The sequence below is a fragment of the Barbatula barbatula genome (genome assembly GCF_947034865.1).
Source record: "Barbatula barbatula genome assembly, chromosome: 23".
Taxonomy (NCBI): Eukaryota; Metazoa; Chordata; class Actinopteri; order Cypriniformes; family Nemacheilidae; genus Barbatula; species Barbatula barbatula.
The window spans coordinates 12,450,305-12,467,077 of record NC_136786.1 but is presented as its reverse complement, the minus strand read 5'-3'; the positions used below and the strand labels follow the sequence as shown (position 1 = coordinate 12,467,077).

Here is a 16,773-nt window from a genome sequence, read left to right as displayed (position 1 = left end):
TTGATAACTCATTATGGTCTCATTTTAGTATCACTTCATCTTGTTTTATGACTTGTGGAGAACACATCACAGGACAAAGTACTTTTCACTACACTAAAAGATGCCTCGGGTTAGCCTTTAAAAAGCTGGGAAAACTACAGTTGCTCATTTATTGCTTTACAATAAACCATGTCCAAAATATTTGGGCAACATATGGGATACTTACCCTTCAGGCAACCCTCAAACACAGTCTGACTACAGTGACAGAAGCCATTTATTTCCCCCACGCAGCCTACAGACAGAAGAGACGTGGACCAGAGCGGTGACACAGAATTTGTTGAAAAAGGCAGTTTTGAAGGTTACACTGACCTCTGAGGAAGGAGTGCTATGCAATCCTATTATACCACAATCCATTTTTTTCCTTTTATGTCAGTGTTTCTTGCCAGCCGTATAACATCGGCACATCTGATTACTGACCTAAGCGAGATGTTATTCCAATACTGGAATTGTGTCAAAGCACCTGCAATAAAATCAGTCTCTGATGACATGATTATGTACCTTAACCAAACGCAACTGTCATGTTCATGAAACATGCCAGAGCGTGGATTGTGAGAATGCACGGTAATGACATTTCACTGTTTACAGGACATTTCTGTTAACACGGATAAGCTTTATAAGTCACAGTCAGGTGTTTTCGCTTTATTATGTCAAAATATTGTTCGCCAAGTCACACGCTGAAATTCCATTACATCCACTTTAATGCCCTTCACGTTTTGATGTGATAGATCTTCAAGTCAAGCACTTCAGCTAAAATTTTATGGACTATTAAATTTACATAAACCAATGCCACAGAGATTTAAAGTGTAACTTGACACTATGACAAAAGAACATAATATTCCTCTGGTGCAGAGAAACGTCTATTGCCTTAAATAATAAAAAGAAAAAAAAAAGAGAACTCTGTCATGCTCAGTGGTATGAGACGTACTGCTGGTAGAGCGACGGTAACCGTCCATTATGCAAATCATAACACTTTGCGAAAATAAGTATAATGGGAAGAAAATATGGGATTTCTGACGGAGATTAAAAGGTAAATCAAATAAAATGGATGCAGTGGATTTCAAGAGCCTTTTTGTTATTGGCTTTGGTTTAAAGGCAAGGCTAATAATCGTGATAAAGATGACTATAATGAAATATACTCACAATAAGTTAATAGAACAATTCTTTACTGAACAACTGCATTCATTTATGACAAAGTGACATTTACTCTCCTAATGTGGTATAGTTTTATAATGCACAAACACATCATTACGATTGTTACATATTAAGTTTTGCCTTAAAGACTGAATTAACTTTTAAGATTATGTTTGGAATCCTAGTAATGTGTAAGGGTGGATTTGATGATCCTACAAACAAAGCAATGAAAATATTAACGTGAAAAGTTTAATCCAGGATTATTCCAGAGATTCTGTACTGGCAATGTTTTACCAATCATGGTAAAAAGACGTATAGGTCACATTGTAAAATAAACAGACTTAAACACACATCTCACTTTTTGTCAAGGCTTCAATAATTTCTCCCAAAGTGCTCATTCACTTTGAAGACAGAAATGTAAATCACTAGACTATCCACAGAATACTCATCCATATCCTCAGTACGTTTTAGCCAAATTTCCACCCTTCCCTCTTCGCTATGGTAAAGGATTGAGACACTTTCACCATCAACGTCGTATGATACCTTGTCTTCGTCTGCGTTTGCCATGACAACAGGGGCAGTGACACACCAAAAAGGCTGCCCGGCTTCATCCCATAAAGTGAGGTTCATCATGCAGCAATCCTGGAGACACCAATTACGTCATTGTATCTTGCAGTAAAATGACAATCTTAAAATTAAATATAAAAATAAACAAACTTAAATATATATTATGTCATTATTTAATCAATCATTTCAAATCCTTAAGATTTTTTCTCCTAGAACAGTTGACAGCCTCAGGCACCATACACTTTTGTTGTAGGGGAAAAAAGAGATGACAGAGGCTATACAAAAAAAGACAAATGTATATTTAACTTTTTTATTTGTATAAGAAAATATTTTGGAGTTAAATATCCCACAATTGTATAGCTGAGAATGACTGGCATTTGGACTAGGACGGTGATACTGTACCTTGACATTTCCATGTAGGGCTTCTGTCCTCCAAGGCAACCTGATGTCACTAACCAGTTGAGAATTTAGGCATTTGTTACGGCGTCCGATCACTTCCAGTGGAAGGTAGCCATCAGAAATCTCATCTAGAGATTACATGCAAAGGGCACTTATCACTATGATACCACAATAGTGCCATGTAAAAAATGTATTGTGAAAATGTAACAATATATTTTATCGTCACAAAACATTTGTATAGAACCCCAGTTGAGCATTGAGTTTAGCCAAACTAAATGCAACCTAAAATTAAATTAAATCACAATCCACCAGATTTGCATTTCTCCAAGGAAACACTCATGCCCGCAGGGTCGGAATAAAAACTGTGCTGACGTAAAACAGGGTGAACCCATTTTCTGCAAGACAACATTTTTATCGAGTCTATAGCACCATCTGCTGTCCTTGCAGCAAATGTTGAAACTATTAAATCACGATTTATTAACACTTACAAGCCAACAGTATGTTGCTATTATATACATGTGCATTTTCAGACTGCAACTATTTGTTTAAGAAAATAATTATTCTTAAAAATATATAAAATAATATTTCACCAATTTTATAATCTTAGTATACAGTGTGCATTCACCTCTCTTGCAGAACAGCTGGGAAAGACGTGCAGACATAATCATTCTCTCTGTATTGTGCAGTTCGATGTAAGCACTGTATCCATGGAGACCGAACTCTGGGTCCACATCATCAAACAAAGCACTGACTTCAGCCGCTGTACGTGGACTGACACAGTTAAAGAGGGATTGAGGAGAGAAAATAAATTAAACACTATGTGGGAGTCAATTTACTCATTTGCTGTAGGGGCTGTTGAGACAGTGTGATGGTTAAACAGATAAATGGTATGACAACAGCCCACAGCCCTGCTGATGAGTAAGAGCTGTGTACACAAACAATATCACCAGAAGATGGAGTCCTAACACAACCAAAAATACGGATGCAGTGCTGTATAACAGACATTTGGATTCTGACCTAATATATCAGTGTGAAAAACTATGAGTTAAAAGGAATGACGGGTACATAAACAGAATTTACATTTTGTGGGTGAACTGCTCCTTTTAAAAGAATGCAACAAGTCTTTCTTTACAGAAATATCCACTAATATAAAGAAATAAAGGAATACCAAACAGATGCATGTAGACTTCTTTCCACAAGTCTGTGAGTGTGCAAATTCACGATGACAAAGGCAATTTCCCACCCGCCCTGAATATAAAACAAAGTTGCATTAACTATTACTGACAGTATAACAAGTGTCACAAAATATTCAAACATCAACAAAAAACAAACCTGCCAAAATCCCAAAGTCACGCCCTGTCCAAAGTACAACAACTTCACAAGCTTGTCTGAGGCACACAACTCCTTGTTTTCACTTTGAAACATGATTTTGGACATAAATGATTTCCAGCCAGGCCTAAAAGATACGAGATAAAGGCGATTAAATCGTCACCTCAGCCTGGAATAAGGAAGCAGGATCATTGTTATGTACCGCACCTGTAAGCAGCTGGACAGTCAAGGGGTACCCGCAACACTCCGTGAAGCTCAAGTGAGGTGAGCTGGTTGAAAGGAGGCCAATTCGTAGCACCCCAGTACAGAAAAATAGCCGTACTGCTGAAGGAAGCATGAGACTGCTTAAAGGTGCTCCGCCGTCCTCTCCCATCAGTCACTGTGATCTCCCACGAAACGCAAAGACTCCTGCCAGACACACATGACACAAACCTCAACTGACACCTCTGCTCTCAGATCACTTAAGTGAAATGTCTGTTTTTATTTTGAGAGTGGGAAAAGAAAAGTCACATTCTAAAAAAGACTGTACTATACTGAATTTTTTTATTTCATCATTCATTTCTGTTTTACAACAAGTATACCAAAATCTCTCAACAAAATAACATTACTAGAGAAAAATTATTTCTGTAAATTCTAAATTCCTATAAAATAAATACAGAAAAATAAAGAGTTTATTTTGTTGTCGTATCAGAAATTGGGCTTTACATTTGATAAACTCTTTATATTCCTAAATCAATGCTTAAAGTTTCATTGGATTAAATTTAGTGGCATCTAGTGGTGAGGTTGCGAATTTCAACCAAGGCTTACGGCAACCTCCTCCTCTCCCTTTCGAAACATCACGGTGCCTGACACAGGAGTAAGATGTTGTCACATTGAAATAATGAAGCTCGAATTATGAAACAAATTTATGAAACACGCTCTGTAGAGCTACTATATAATAAACATTGAGAATTCCATGCAAGGGGACCCGCGGTGTATGTAGACAGAAATAGCTCATTCTAAGGCAATAAAACATAACGCTTCATTATGTAACGTCTTAAAGACATAGTTAAGTATATTAAAATGCATTTCTGTCAATAGACCCTCTAAAAAAACTACACAAAGCACCTATAAAACAAGAAATTAAAATTTTTCAAATGGCTAAGGAAAATAAGAAAAATGTATTTATAAAATATTTTAGTGTAAATCCTGCTTTTAAACTGACTGAGCAGAGAATAATGCCACTGTCAATGAATTACATTTAATCTAAGTAGCTGGGCATTAGGTTAGGGAAATACTGCCAACAAAACCATATGATATCAATTAAAGCTGTAAAATAGGATACAAGCAGAGTCTAAGAAAGATTAACAGCTGCTTTTTGTGTCTGCAATTCGGTGGAGATGATTATTACCAAAGTAAATCTCATCCTCTGGTGTCTTTGTAACTGAGGAATCTATGGGGATTTGTCTGGGCAAGAGGTAGGGGCCAGGCAATTTATTTCTACAATTCACAGAGCCTTCTGAGGGGACCACAATTATTTTCATCCTCTCTGTGCAGCACACGCTCTTCGAGTCGAAAAATTGAGTGGCCCGGCAGCTCTAATCAGAGGTTAAGAAAACAGCGCGTCGCAGCCTGCAGATCATCAAGCGTGTTTCTGTATCCTAACGCCCAAGAGCACTGAGCAAATCTGAGACGCTGGCTCTCACACTCACCTTTATTAAGCCCAGACACTGCAGGAGGAAACAACACACCCTGACATGTATTTCGTGGGGAATATGCCACGATCCACAGATCAGACTGATTATTACAAAAGGAGGTTTTGGTTACAAAGTTTTGTTCTGTTTTTACTAAATGTGGGGATGTATAGAAATAGAGCCGAAGACATCACTCAAAACACAGAACCACAACTAAACATACTGTATGTAGTTTATGTGTATTTAAATAATTATACAAACAAATGTTCTGACTTATTTAAATAAGAATTTTAAAAAAATGACGTAATGTCTAACCTCAGCACTTCCTCTGTATAATACGGCATCCCTGAATAAGGATCAATGCGGTGCAGCTTCCTTTTCCACTTGTTCCCACTGAGAGCGGAGATTTCTCTGAAGAACATGTTTCTCCAGTATCCTTCGGGCCTCTCCGGGAGGCTGACTGTGTTAGGAGCATGTATCTTTCTGTTTTGCAGATAGGCAATATTTTTCTTGTTACGTTCATGAACATAGAACTGATACCACATGGCACTACAGGAACTATAGAAGGAAAAAGGAAAACTGATAAGACTTTTGAGAGAGGCAATCAAAATGGACAAGAGTTTGAAATAAACCCACTCACTTGCTGTTGGTCAGTTCATTGAGGCGTCTGTTGACTAAACTGATGCAGAGGAGAGAGCCAGCATTCAAGTATGAAAGAATCCTGAGCATGATCTCTGGCGGAAGTCTATTAAGAGTTACATGTGGTTAGTTAGATATATAATCTGACTTGATTTATAATAAATACATACGTTCTTGTGACAAGAAAGAGTTGAGTGAGAACCAGTTGAGTGTCCGAGTTTAGCAAACTTGCCTCTCTAAGGACTTTTCACAAGTCATCTCTGTGCGTTTGTAAGTCTTTCTGTAAACTGATGTCTGTTGTGAAGTCGATGTTCTGTGTCTGTTGAGAAATGTAAACACAATGCAATCTAGTACAACCCCGCAGCACATAAACATATAAGCCTGAAACATCAAAATAACCAACCTGGACAACCATTTTGATTTCATATTTGAGAATTGACCACTATCTGGCAACTTGGGTCTCACGGGATCCGAGGACATTATTTGCTTTTTCTTCTGAAACGTGTTTAAGTAGCTCTCTAGTTCAACCGCGAACTTCCGGGTTCCCGTTGTCAAGGGAACCAGTCAACGGCGTTGCAGGTGCAGAACGCAGCGCGACTATTTCATTTCTATGTAAGTTATAAAGTAAACTATGAAGTTTGTCAATTTTTTGCATACAATCAGAAAATATGCTGCCGAAACTTATAGCAAAAAATAACATCGGACTGATAGTAGAAACGTGACTCACTTAGTACGGAAATAGTACTGCCACACAGGCTAGGAGCGAAATTATAGTTTTATAATAAAATTAAATAAATCAAAATTACAATAACATTCGTACGATACTGTTTGGTTTGAATAATAATAATTACATTTTACATAATCATTGTTTGACTATATTTTGGTAAGTTCCGTATATTTATATATTTATTTATTTTTTAAATATAAAGAATATATAAACAATATAGCACGTTAATATAATATAGAACAAAGATATTAAAGCTTGCATATGTTGACACATATTGCCGATGATCTCAAGAGTGACTGGTCTGCTGTCAAAGTAGTGCGCATCGTTTCGCGCGGCTGAGGAGAGATGTTCTCCGAGGGCGTGAATCGCTCTGGGCTCCATGATACACAGGCCCTGTGCCCACCTAGCTTGACATTTGATGTTTTCTTCTTGCCCTTCTGCAGGCTCTAGGTCAGACACTGCTCTCGGACACTCGATGTCAACCTTACCAGAACATGTCATTTTCCACCCACGATGGGATGCGTACTGGCCCAGACATGGCAGATCTTAAAGTATTAAGGTAGATTATTCTAACAGGTTATGGCCAGTCAATGTCTCAAATAATCGACTGTATGACCAGTTTTGCAGTAACAGGGAAAGTCTGAGGTTAAAGTTTATTATAAAAGAAAAAGCCTGCATTGTGAAGTGCCATTATAGTCTACTTTTAGATTTAGAGTCATTCTAACCAGTGGGTTATATCTGCTCTTTCATAGACGTCAGTACTTGTCTAGCCAATAAGTAACTTTAATGTGGGATGGAAAACTAATAAATACAGAGGTTAAGAAAGGGATCACTAAACCTAGCACCCACTGAGTAAAATGTATAATATCATAAGCTCGACAAGAGCTTCTCTGAAATGTCTTTCACCCAGCACAGTGCGGTTTCCCGGAAAGGGCTTAAGCCATAAATTTAAATCTAAGCGGTGTCTTGATCGAAAACATCTAGCAATGGTATGTTTTAAAATATACCAGTGCGAATGTTTTGTCTCAGGATGCACACCTGTATGTTTTTATTGTGTAAAGTATGTTTTCAAAAACTTCTCAAATAATATAAAGCATGGTTCAGGTAATCCCACCGCCCACAGTTTAAGCATAGAAGCTAAAACATTAAATTTCAAATACCAGTTTTATACTAATGTATTTTCTAAAGTTAAAAAAATCCCTCCATACAAGCAAAAATATAAATTCATGATGCATCATACAGGCATTCAAATCGCAAAAAGATCTCAAAATATTAGGAAAATATCTTTATGGAACAGAGGACAGAGGTGACGTCAAAATTAGGATTGTAGCACTTCTTCTCCACTGGATGGAGCCCGAGATTTGTGTCTGTTTTAGAGGGGTTTTCCAATAATATTAGAATCATGCATGTCTATTTGCTGACATTACGCTAAATAACATTAGCTCTCACAATGTAAAGTAATTTAAATGTCTCTATTTTGTCGTCCCTTAACCTACCAACACAGCAAATGCCTTATTTGGTTAGCTCCGACATTATGTTCCGAATATCGACAACTCCAAAAGCTCTGTGATTTATTGGATGTGATTTAACTGCTTATGCAAACAACCCCATTAATCTAGGAGGCTGGGCATCCCTTACTTTTATGTGGAAAGCACAGTGCTCCAGAATTATTACTGTACTTGAAAACTGAAGGGATGGGCGTGAATCGCCCTCTAATAAGGATGAAGGAGCAAATGCTTTTCTCCACACTTATTGGGCGCGCGCTTCACTCACTGTCTCTCAAGACTGCTGAAGAAGCCGGCACAGAAATTACTCTCAACTATGGATTTAACAGGTAAAAATAGATTCACCTGCATAGATATCTAGAAAAAGAAAGCATGGGGAATTTACAATATGCTGTTGTTTTTCATCAGAGAGGTATGTAACGATATTAAGTGTTTTTCATTATGATGACGCGCTGCAGCACAACTTGTTACAGCAATTTATATTATACGTTTTAAGTTAGATAAACGCACCTTTGCTTTATTGTTTTAACTTATTTTATAAGATCAAAAGTTGCTTATCGTTGCACAATTTGATGTAGCCAGACCTGCATTTTAGATATTATTTATGACATTTGTTAGGAAGTTTCTTTTTACAATAATTGTTGTACTTGTAAAAAAGTATTTGTATCGTTTTTTCTTTCTTTTAAAGGACACGTTGTGAAAATACTCTGAGCACCTTTCTTTTTTCATTCTGATCAAACTGATGCGCATAGAGGGAAGGAAAATAGTGTGTGTGACGGTGAGTTATAGAGCAAGAACGGAAGAGAGTAAGTGAGTGAGAGAGGGAGAGAGAGGTTAGTTTGAACCAGGTGATAGAACCAAAACAAACCTCCAAGGGGCGGGTGGTTAAGATCAGTTTGCACAGGATTCTTGTTCCAATCATGGTGCCAGCAGCCTGTCCCGGACCCTTAACCATGCTGGCTCTCGCCTTTCTCCTGGGATGTGGGCTCTGCCTGGGCCAGAATGATACGGAGCCCATCGTTCTGGAGGGAAAGTGTCTGGTGGTGTGTGACTCCAACCCTTCATCTGACGGAGGAGTCACCTCTTCACTTGGTATATCTGTCCGCTCCGGCAGCGCCAAAGTGGCTTTTTCGGCCGTCAGAGGGACAAACCACGAACCTTCGGAAATGAGCAACACTTCCATGACCATCTATTTTGATCAGGTCAGCTATACCTTTGGTATTTTTTTAATCACAGAAACGGCAAATGCAGGGGTGCGCTTTGGACAGAAACTTCACAAAAGCCACATAAACTGTGGCCAAAAAAAGTGTTGAAAGCTTAATGTACGCATGTCTCAGACAATTCAAATACCCGACGTCGTTACGCATTCAATTGCCTAAATTGTTTATTAGTGTTGTTTACTTTGTTCAGTAAATAATGACGCAATGTTGGTCAGGTATCAAATGGTTTGTGCATGTAGGATTGTATGTATATGGCTTCATAAAAAAATGACCGATTGAAATTGACCTGTAGTAATGAAAACTGACCCGGAGTAATTGCGTGTGTTGAAAGACACAAAGGGGTGGACTGCGCTTAAAGATCGCATGTGGCACTCGAGATTTTTGTCTTTGTTTGCGACTGGATTTGTAATGCGTAATGTCGCTTTTGTTCCAGGTCTTAGTTAACATTGGCAATCATTTCGACCTAAAAGCGAGCGTATTCACCGCGCCGCGGAGAGGAATTTACAGTTTCAGCTTTCATGTGGTCAAGGTGTACAACAGACAAACCATTCAGGTGAGCTCAGTGTATCCGTCCTTGTGTTTGTCCATGCATCTGACTGCAGTAGCATCTCATACCGTGTCTATTCTGGTTGCAAAGGACTAAAGTGAGCTCTGTCCTGTTGTTCAGGTGAACCTGATGCAGAACGACTACCCGGTCATATCTGCCTTTGCTGGGGATCAGGATGTCACGCGGGAGGCGGCGAGTAACGGAGTTCTACTGATGGTGGAGCGCGAGGATCGAGTGTATCTCAAGTTGGAAAGAGGGAATCTAATGGGCGGATGGAAATATTCCACGTTCTCTGGATTTTTAGTATTTCCTGTTTAATCGACTCGCACCCGTGTTCTTGGCTTGCGAGTGACATTTTCACGAGACAGAGGAAGAAAAAGTATCAGTTCTTTGAACAAAACTGTTTGCGATGCAGACAAATAGCGCACACGTCAAAAATATAGCAAAACCGATTATGGACGCGTCCGAGGGGAGTTCCCGCCTTTTTTGGCCACAGCAATTTTGAGAGTAAAGCAGTCGCGCGTGGATTTTATGGATGGAAAAGAAATTCGCAACCTTCAATTACTTGGAACACTATATAAATGAGAAGATATTTATGACGAAGAACTTCTAGTCCCGAACTAGGTGTATTTATCAGTGCTTTATTTTGTGTTTGTATAGCCTTAATGATTCGGCTTCCGTCCATGTGTGATATGGAGCTGCGGAAGTGCTTTATGGCCCCAAAGCATTTTTGCACGAATGGAAGATCCTGTTTTGTGCTGTCAATGATGTGTCTTTTGGATGCTGAACATACTGAAAATATGCCAAATGTAGGCCACCTGCTATACAGTGATTATTTAAAAGAATAAGAAACCATATATCAGCCAATGGAGACGTCTTAAAACTTTTGCTAGACATCTAATTTATAAAATACATATTTGCATTATGGTGTGTTCTACATTCCGGATATAAGTAGCTTTGGTTGATTTAGTGCTCAGTGACAATGCTCACAGATGTAAGTTGTGGAAAAAGAAAAGTCCCTATATAATGTCCCGCCTAATAAAATATTGTATTGTACACATATTTACTCAATCTTTTTATTATGTTTTTTATTTCATTCAAAATGCTAAAAATTGCATCAAGGAATTGAGTATGCCTAAAACGTCATTTTTATTTTCATGATCTCGATTCAAATCTATCAATAATCTAGTAGAAACGAGTGCGTGCGATCTCGTGCGTTCAGCGTGGCGCTGTCCGTAGTGCTGAAACACAACTCGCGCTTCAAAAACCGCATTATCGTTCTCAAGGCCGAATACCAAAGTGTACACGCCAGTCATTAAACAATTATGTATGATCTATAAATAATATATGAATTATGTTTTGATGACCTTGGATTTTGTCTGTTCAGCAATGCTTGAGCTTAAAACTAAAAATCAAATGTTTAGCAAAGGCCTTGTAAATTGCATGAACTAAAGAAATGTGATAGTAACATTGATTTTATTAACACTAGCTACCACGCACACAACACCCCCTCCCCCCCTAACACAGACACACAACTGGGCACACTCCAATTGTAAATATTAATGTTTTAAATACACACACGCACTCATATAAACAAAAACTTTGTCTTTCTCTTTGTTTTTCTGTGCCAATTTATCCTGCCCTCTCACATACATGCGTGCGTGCACCTGCATGTATACAGTACACACTTTATTGTTTTCAAACCAGTACACCAGCATCTCAGCATACAGACGTGCACATAAAATGCAACACAGAAGAAATATTCATTATATGGCTGTGGGTGTGCACTGCTCGGGCATTCCTTACCAGCAAATAAACAACTGTCCATCATGTAATTACTGTATATCAGAAAAGTATCTAACCGTGTATTTATTTCATGTTACAGCTTAATATAATTTTAAAGAGTTTTAAATGATCCTCCAAAACTGGCTTTTAAATTCAGTGGCGTCAAAACATTCGCTGGTGTAGAAAGGCTGATCAGGAATTCTGTTTGTTCATAAATGGAAGCCGGTGCGCAAATGTGGGATAAAATTATTGCATGCAAATGAAGCTCTCATGCTCTGCTCTCCAGAACAAAATGTTTAGGAGACTAGTCATCTCATACATAGCAAGACGTATAACTTTCCATTTTAAAAACAGAAGTAGTTGCAAGGGCACAGCTAAACCGAGCCACGTAAGTGCTGAACTGTATGTGTACTGGATTGTGTCATGAAGGGTAATTAGTGGTGTCATTTCTGTAACAAGGCCTGTCATAAACCATAAGTGTAATGAAGAGAATAAAGTGTGGCTGTGTCTCTTTCAGGTCCACTTAGTCTAAAAGGGCGTAAAAGTTAACGTGTAAGTGAATATAAAAAAAGACTAAAATACTAATTGATCTAAAAAAAATTCAATTAATGTTTACATTGTAAAGCACTGGCAGTTAAGAGCAAGTAGTGCCCAATGAAATTCTGAGAATTTCTCATTTTTCCATAGAGATTACATGTGTGTAATTAGCTTTGTTGATGAATTAAGTAGCTTGGAAAAATTCCTAGAAAGTTCTCGCATCGAAGCTTTTGTATAAAAGGTTACTTTTTTCAGTTTCCAAAGTAACTTGGCCAGGTCTACTAATGACTCATTTTTGGTGAAATATTTCTGTCAGTGTTTTCCAGTCACTTCAGTGTGACATCCATTTTCTACCACAGACTGTCAGAGCCTATTAGAGTAACTCACAGAAATTAGCTTGCATCTTTATACTTTAATGGACAAGATTAAAAAGGACAGTGCATTGAAACTTTTTCTGTATTCAGACGTTTTTTCATTTTTGCTTCATATCAGGGGGCTTGTTGTCACATGTTTTTCTCTAGGTCATTTTTCAGGGTGGGTTTTATTTATTTTTGAAAGACAGTTTGAATACAAACGAAGCTAAACATTCCACAACTACTGCTGAGGAAAAAACCTTATTAACCACACCTTTAGTGACAACATGCCCGGTTATATTGGGTTTAACTAATACACAAATTCTGCTAAATGTATAATGATTAAAAAGCACAACACAATTTACCAGGCTAACAAAATAATAAATTGTATAAACATTGCAGATACGTGATACATGTGACAACTCTCCCCAATTTGACATTTATACAAAAATTCAAATTCCTCGTCATGACAACACAGTATGTGGTTTTATTGTGAAAACTAAGATTACAAAATAATGAAATCATATTGTGTGTTAGTTTTTAAGACATAATTAATCAAATATGTTAATTTAATATGACTTTAAACTATAAACATAATAAAAAAAACAAATAAAACACAAATCTATGTAATTGGACTGTAAAGTATGTCCCTTTTGACAACATCCCTGTGTGACGACTAGCCCCAGTCAAACGAAAAATATACTATATTCTAGTCTTTTATAATCAAAGCTTCACATTAACAAAATGATTTGATTATCCCATTTTTGTTTTCTTCCCCATTTTGTCATGGCTTTAGCTAGGACTGTAACCTAAGGCTCCATCCCCTAGTCTTTCGCAGTTTTTGGTTCTTGAACAAGGAATAATGGCACTAACAGGTCTTATAAGTTTGTATAGGTTTTAAATGTAAAGAAATTTGATTAAAGCCCTGGAGATAGTCCTGTGTATTTGGCTAAAATTATTGGAACGAGCAGCCTGTTGTTTGACTTTGACTTACACACAGCCCATTAAAGAACTTAGATCATAAAACCTCCAAAAGTGCTGCAAATTTATCTACTGGCAGACACTTTTATGAGCACGCAGATGGCCAAACATTGTGAATTTTTTATTATGAAAAAACAACAGCAACACCCCAAAAGTCTTCTACATTTATGTTCTTTCGGTTTCATCTCCAAAAGGACAACGACTTTTAACATTCATTGTGGTATGAATGAAGTGCTCAGTACAAGTTCAAACAGTACACCCAGCAGTATCATCCACATTCCTGTTATCTCCCAGTATGACAAACAATATTTCTAGCCACATTTGTGTTCAGAATGCCTTATAGTCTAAATATATTTAATATATATGTTATTTAATATATATGTTTAACTAATAAATATAAGACACAATGAAATTATTTCATTTTCATGATGCTTGTCTAACAATTGTACAATCCAAATACAGTATATAAACATGCAGTAAAACAGTTAATAATAATTAAACAATACTTAAAATTTAATATAAACATACAAAGACACATTAACTGTCCAGGATAAAAAAAATGTTGTACCTTCCATTCACTGCTACCTTCTGTGGTTTTAATTAACCATTAGCAAGCTTCCAGTTTAGAGTCTCATAACTTCACCTCAAGAGTCCAGAGGAAGGTAATCTAGCTCAGGAAATGACTCGAACCAATATGCTCCCTCTGAGATTGGCTCGGACAATCAAAATGGTGAACAGCATCTTGCACTGCTTTTGAGCTCTGACAACCGGCCTTCAACTTGAGCAAATCTCCACCTTGACTTTCAGGAGGTATACACTGAGATCAATTTGTCTTCCAAAGGCAAAATAAAACAAAACTGACAAAAACAGATCATGATAACATGTAATTAGCAAAACCACAAATTCATTCATTTTATTTGAGTAAGTTTAATCAATAAGCATGTGTGGCTTTTCGGGTTAAAAATCCACCATTTATTTGGCTTCTTTAAAACAAACCCCTTCTATCACTTCATATCGACCAAATACCAAATAATCAAGACAAATATGTTGAACGTTGGAGATTTTAGGCCCTTTTGATGGATGTATCTACACTTTTAAAGTGGTTTCCCTTGTTAAAGACTTTAAATTAACAGGTCGTTTTAATTGTCTTTGCATCAGACAAAAGGCATATTAACACCTTTGCCACAAATTTCATAGATTAAAGCTTTGACACAGGGAAATGGCACCTCGCTGATTTATCCTCAATGCTTGAAAATGTACCTTAATATGGGTTATATTTAAATTCATCCTTATTTAGACTGATATTTCTTATGTGTGCATTAGCAATACTGTACAACAGTGGTTCTGAAACTGGGGGGCCCTAAAATGGATCCAGGGGGGGATGGCACAGATTTTGTGACATTTTATGAAATAAAGACATTTATCATACATTTTAATGCAATCAAACATCAGAAGAATAAGACCACAAACCAAAAAAATTGATGTTCCATCATTGCATAACTGAATATGCTTTGGTTTAATTTGATGGTGGATGAGAAATTGCTTAAGTATAAATACATAAATGAATATATTAATACACGCATAAATGCATAAATAAATAAAATAAATAAATACATGCATGCATAAATGCAGGAATTAATAATTCAATAAATAAATCAATGCATAAATTAATTAATTAATATATAAATTCATATGTATAAATAATAAAATCAATCAATCAAGGAAAACTTAAAATGCTTAAATAGATACATTTGTCAAAAATATGAACTTTGCACCCTTTTTTGTAATACTACATTTATTTCTATATTTCTACATTAATCTACATTGATTTATTTATGTATTTATGTGTCCGTATGTTAATAAGGTAGGCGGTCCTATTCCTCTCTCAAAACATGATTGGTCAGCTGCAGCTACTACTAGCCCTGTTAAAGCTGGTGGGTGTTTTAGAACGATCATTGATCTTCAACCTAGCGACTACCTTCTGTTTCGTTCAGAACGAATCCAAGATGATTTAGTTCAGTTTATTGATTGTATGGATTTTGACCTTGATCCAGCTGCGTAACTGTTAATCCGCAATAATCTATTTTACCCGTCACTATGGTGCAATGTGATATTACGTGCCAATTAGCATGTTTGTGAAGTCATCGCGACATAAATGCGTTCTTTGAACTTTCTGTATTTTAATACCCAATAAAGCCAAAGTCGTTTACATATTTGATTTTTCTGTTTTTAGACATAAAATACTAATTACAGAAAAATGTTCATGTCCGGTCAGTAACAATGACAGTTGCACACACTGTTTTGTAATCATTCATTTGTTTACTTATAATTAAACTGCTGTTAGGTCAAAAACGAGAAGACGCAGAAATACTTTTTTCCACTCACTGAAGATTAAGGTTTATCCAAAAATTTTGTGCACGGCTGTGTGTGTATGAGAACCTGCGACAAATGTACGCTTTGCAGAATCAGATCCAGAAACAACACCACAAACAACGTTGGAGATTGCCGTGTTATTATAAAAAGTGCGAAAAGATTTTCAGTTTGTTTTGAAACTTTGGCGAAACAAATTAGATGGTGGTGGGCCGTCAAAGTCATCATGATTATACATGCCCCTGGCTCATATGACTTGACTCCGCACTGCGATTTATTTAACTAATTATCTCTGCATTCATTTAAAAGGGCCGTCTTAAGCCTCTTATCAAGAAACCAAACTTGGACCCAAATGAAACTATAGACCGATTTCAAATATCCCTTACCTGTCTAAAATACTAGAAAAAGTAGTGTCCACTCAGTTATGCTCTTTCTTACAAAATAATAACATTGAACATTTTTTCAGACTTTAGGCCCCATAATATTCAATTCAATTTTATTTATATAGCGCATTTCACAATGTGCATTGTTCCAAAGCAACTTTACAGGGGAAATAAGAAAAAACGAAAAACACAAAAATGGTAAAACACAGTACATGGTGTTTATATAAAAAAAAGGGAAATTATTCTAGTGAATAATATCTAATAAATGCAGTCTCCCGGTGGTTTATTTAGCATATTTTGCATTAAGTGAATGCTTTGTTGAAAAGATGTGGCTTTAATCTAGATTTAAATCGGGCGAGTGTGTGATCATCGAATAGTGTTGGGAGGGCTATTTCAGAGTTTGAGAAAGCTCGACCCCCTTTGGTGGATTTAGTTATTCATAGTACTGAAACTGCCCTCCTAAAATTACCAACAACCTGCTTATAGCATCAGATAAAGGTAACATTTCCCTTCTAGTCCTGTATGACCTTAGTGCTGTGTCCGATACTGTAGACCATAGTATACTTCTAGATCGTTTACACAATGATA

At 36.9% G+C, this 16,773-nt stretch overlaps 2 protein-coding genes across 3 annotated transcripts; one reads left to right on the top strand and one right to left on the bottom strand.

Moving 5' to 3' along the window:
• Nucleotides 1-1,187: 1,187 nt before the first annotated feature.
• On the bottom strand, nucleotides 1,188-6,354 carry fbxo15 (F-box protein 15). 2 transcript variants are annotated; one of them, XM_079447618.1, is made up of 10 exons: nucleotides 6,181-6,324; nucleotides 6,010-6,096; nucleotides 5,779-5,883; nucleotides 5,454-5,696; nucleotides 3,673-3,873; nucleotides 3,469-3,592; nucleotides 3,305-3,384; nucleotides 2,762-2,907; nucleotides 2,140-2,264; nucleotides 1,188-1,812 (listed from the first exon to the last, which is right to left on the bottom strand). In XM_079447618.1, the coding sequence occupies exons 1-10, from the start codon at nucleotides 6,255-6,257 to the stop codon at nucleotides 1,543-1,545; spliced, it is 1,458 nt and encodes a 485-aa protein (XP_079303744.1). In that variant the 5' UTR covers nucleotides 6,258-6,324; the 3' UTR covers nucleotides 1,188-1,542. The 2 variants fall into 2 exon arrangements, with proteins under 2 accessions (XP_079303744.1, XP_079303745.1); XM_079447619.1 differs by having other exon boundaries at nucleotides 1,189-1,812; nucleotides 5,454-5,621; nucleotides 6,181-6,354.
• Nucleotides 6,355-8,249: 1,895 nt separating this feature from the next.
• cbln2b (cerebellin 2b precursor) lies at nucleotides 8,250-12,051 on the top strand. The gene is made up of 4 exons (XM_079447362.1): nucleotides 8,250-8,338; nucleotides 8,698-9,211; nucleotides 9,663-9,782; nucleotides 9,897-12,051. The coding sequence occupies exons 2-4, from the start codon at nucleotides 8,930-8,932 to the stop codon at nucleotides 10,092-10,094; spliced, it is 600 nt and encodes a 199-aa protein (XP_079303488.1). The 5' UTR covers nucleotides 8,250-8,338; nucleotides 8,698-8,929; the 3' UTR covers nucleotides 10,095-12,051.
• The last annotated feature ends 4,722 nt before the right edge of the window (nucleotides 12,052-16,773 follow it).

Coding starts and splice junctions, on each gene's coding strand:
- fbxo15 (XM_079447618.1), bottom strand. CDS start 6,257: ATGTCCTCGGATCCCGTGAGACCCAAGTTGCCAGATAGTGGTCAATTC. Junction 5,697..5,778: donor AATGAACTGACCAACAGCAA/GTGAGTGGGTTT, acceptor TTCCTTCTATAG/TTCCTGTAGTGCCATGTGGT. Junction 3,385..3,468: donor TGACTTTGGGATTTTGGCAG/GTTTGTTTTTTG, acceptor TTTTATATTCAG/GGCGGGTGGGAAATTGCCTT.
- cbln2b (XM_079447362.1), top strand. CDS start 8,930: ATGGTGCCAGCAGCCTGTCCCGGACCCTTAACCATGCTGGCTCTCGCC. Junction 9,212..9,662: donor TGACCATCTATTTTGATCAG/GTCAGCTATACC, acceptor CTTTTGTTCCAG/GTCTTAGTTAACATTGGCAA. Junction 9,783..9,896: donor ACAACAGACAAACCATTCAG/GTGAGCTCAGTG, acceptor CCTGTTGTTCAG/GTGAACCTGATGCAGAACGA.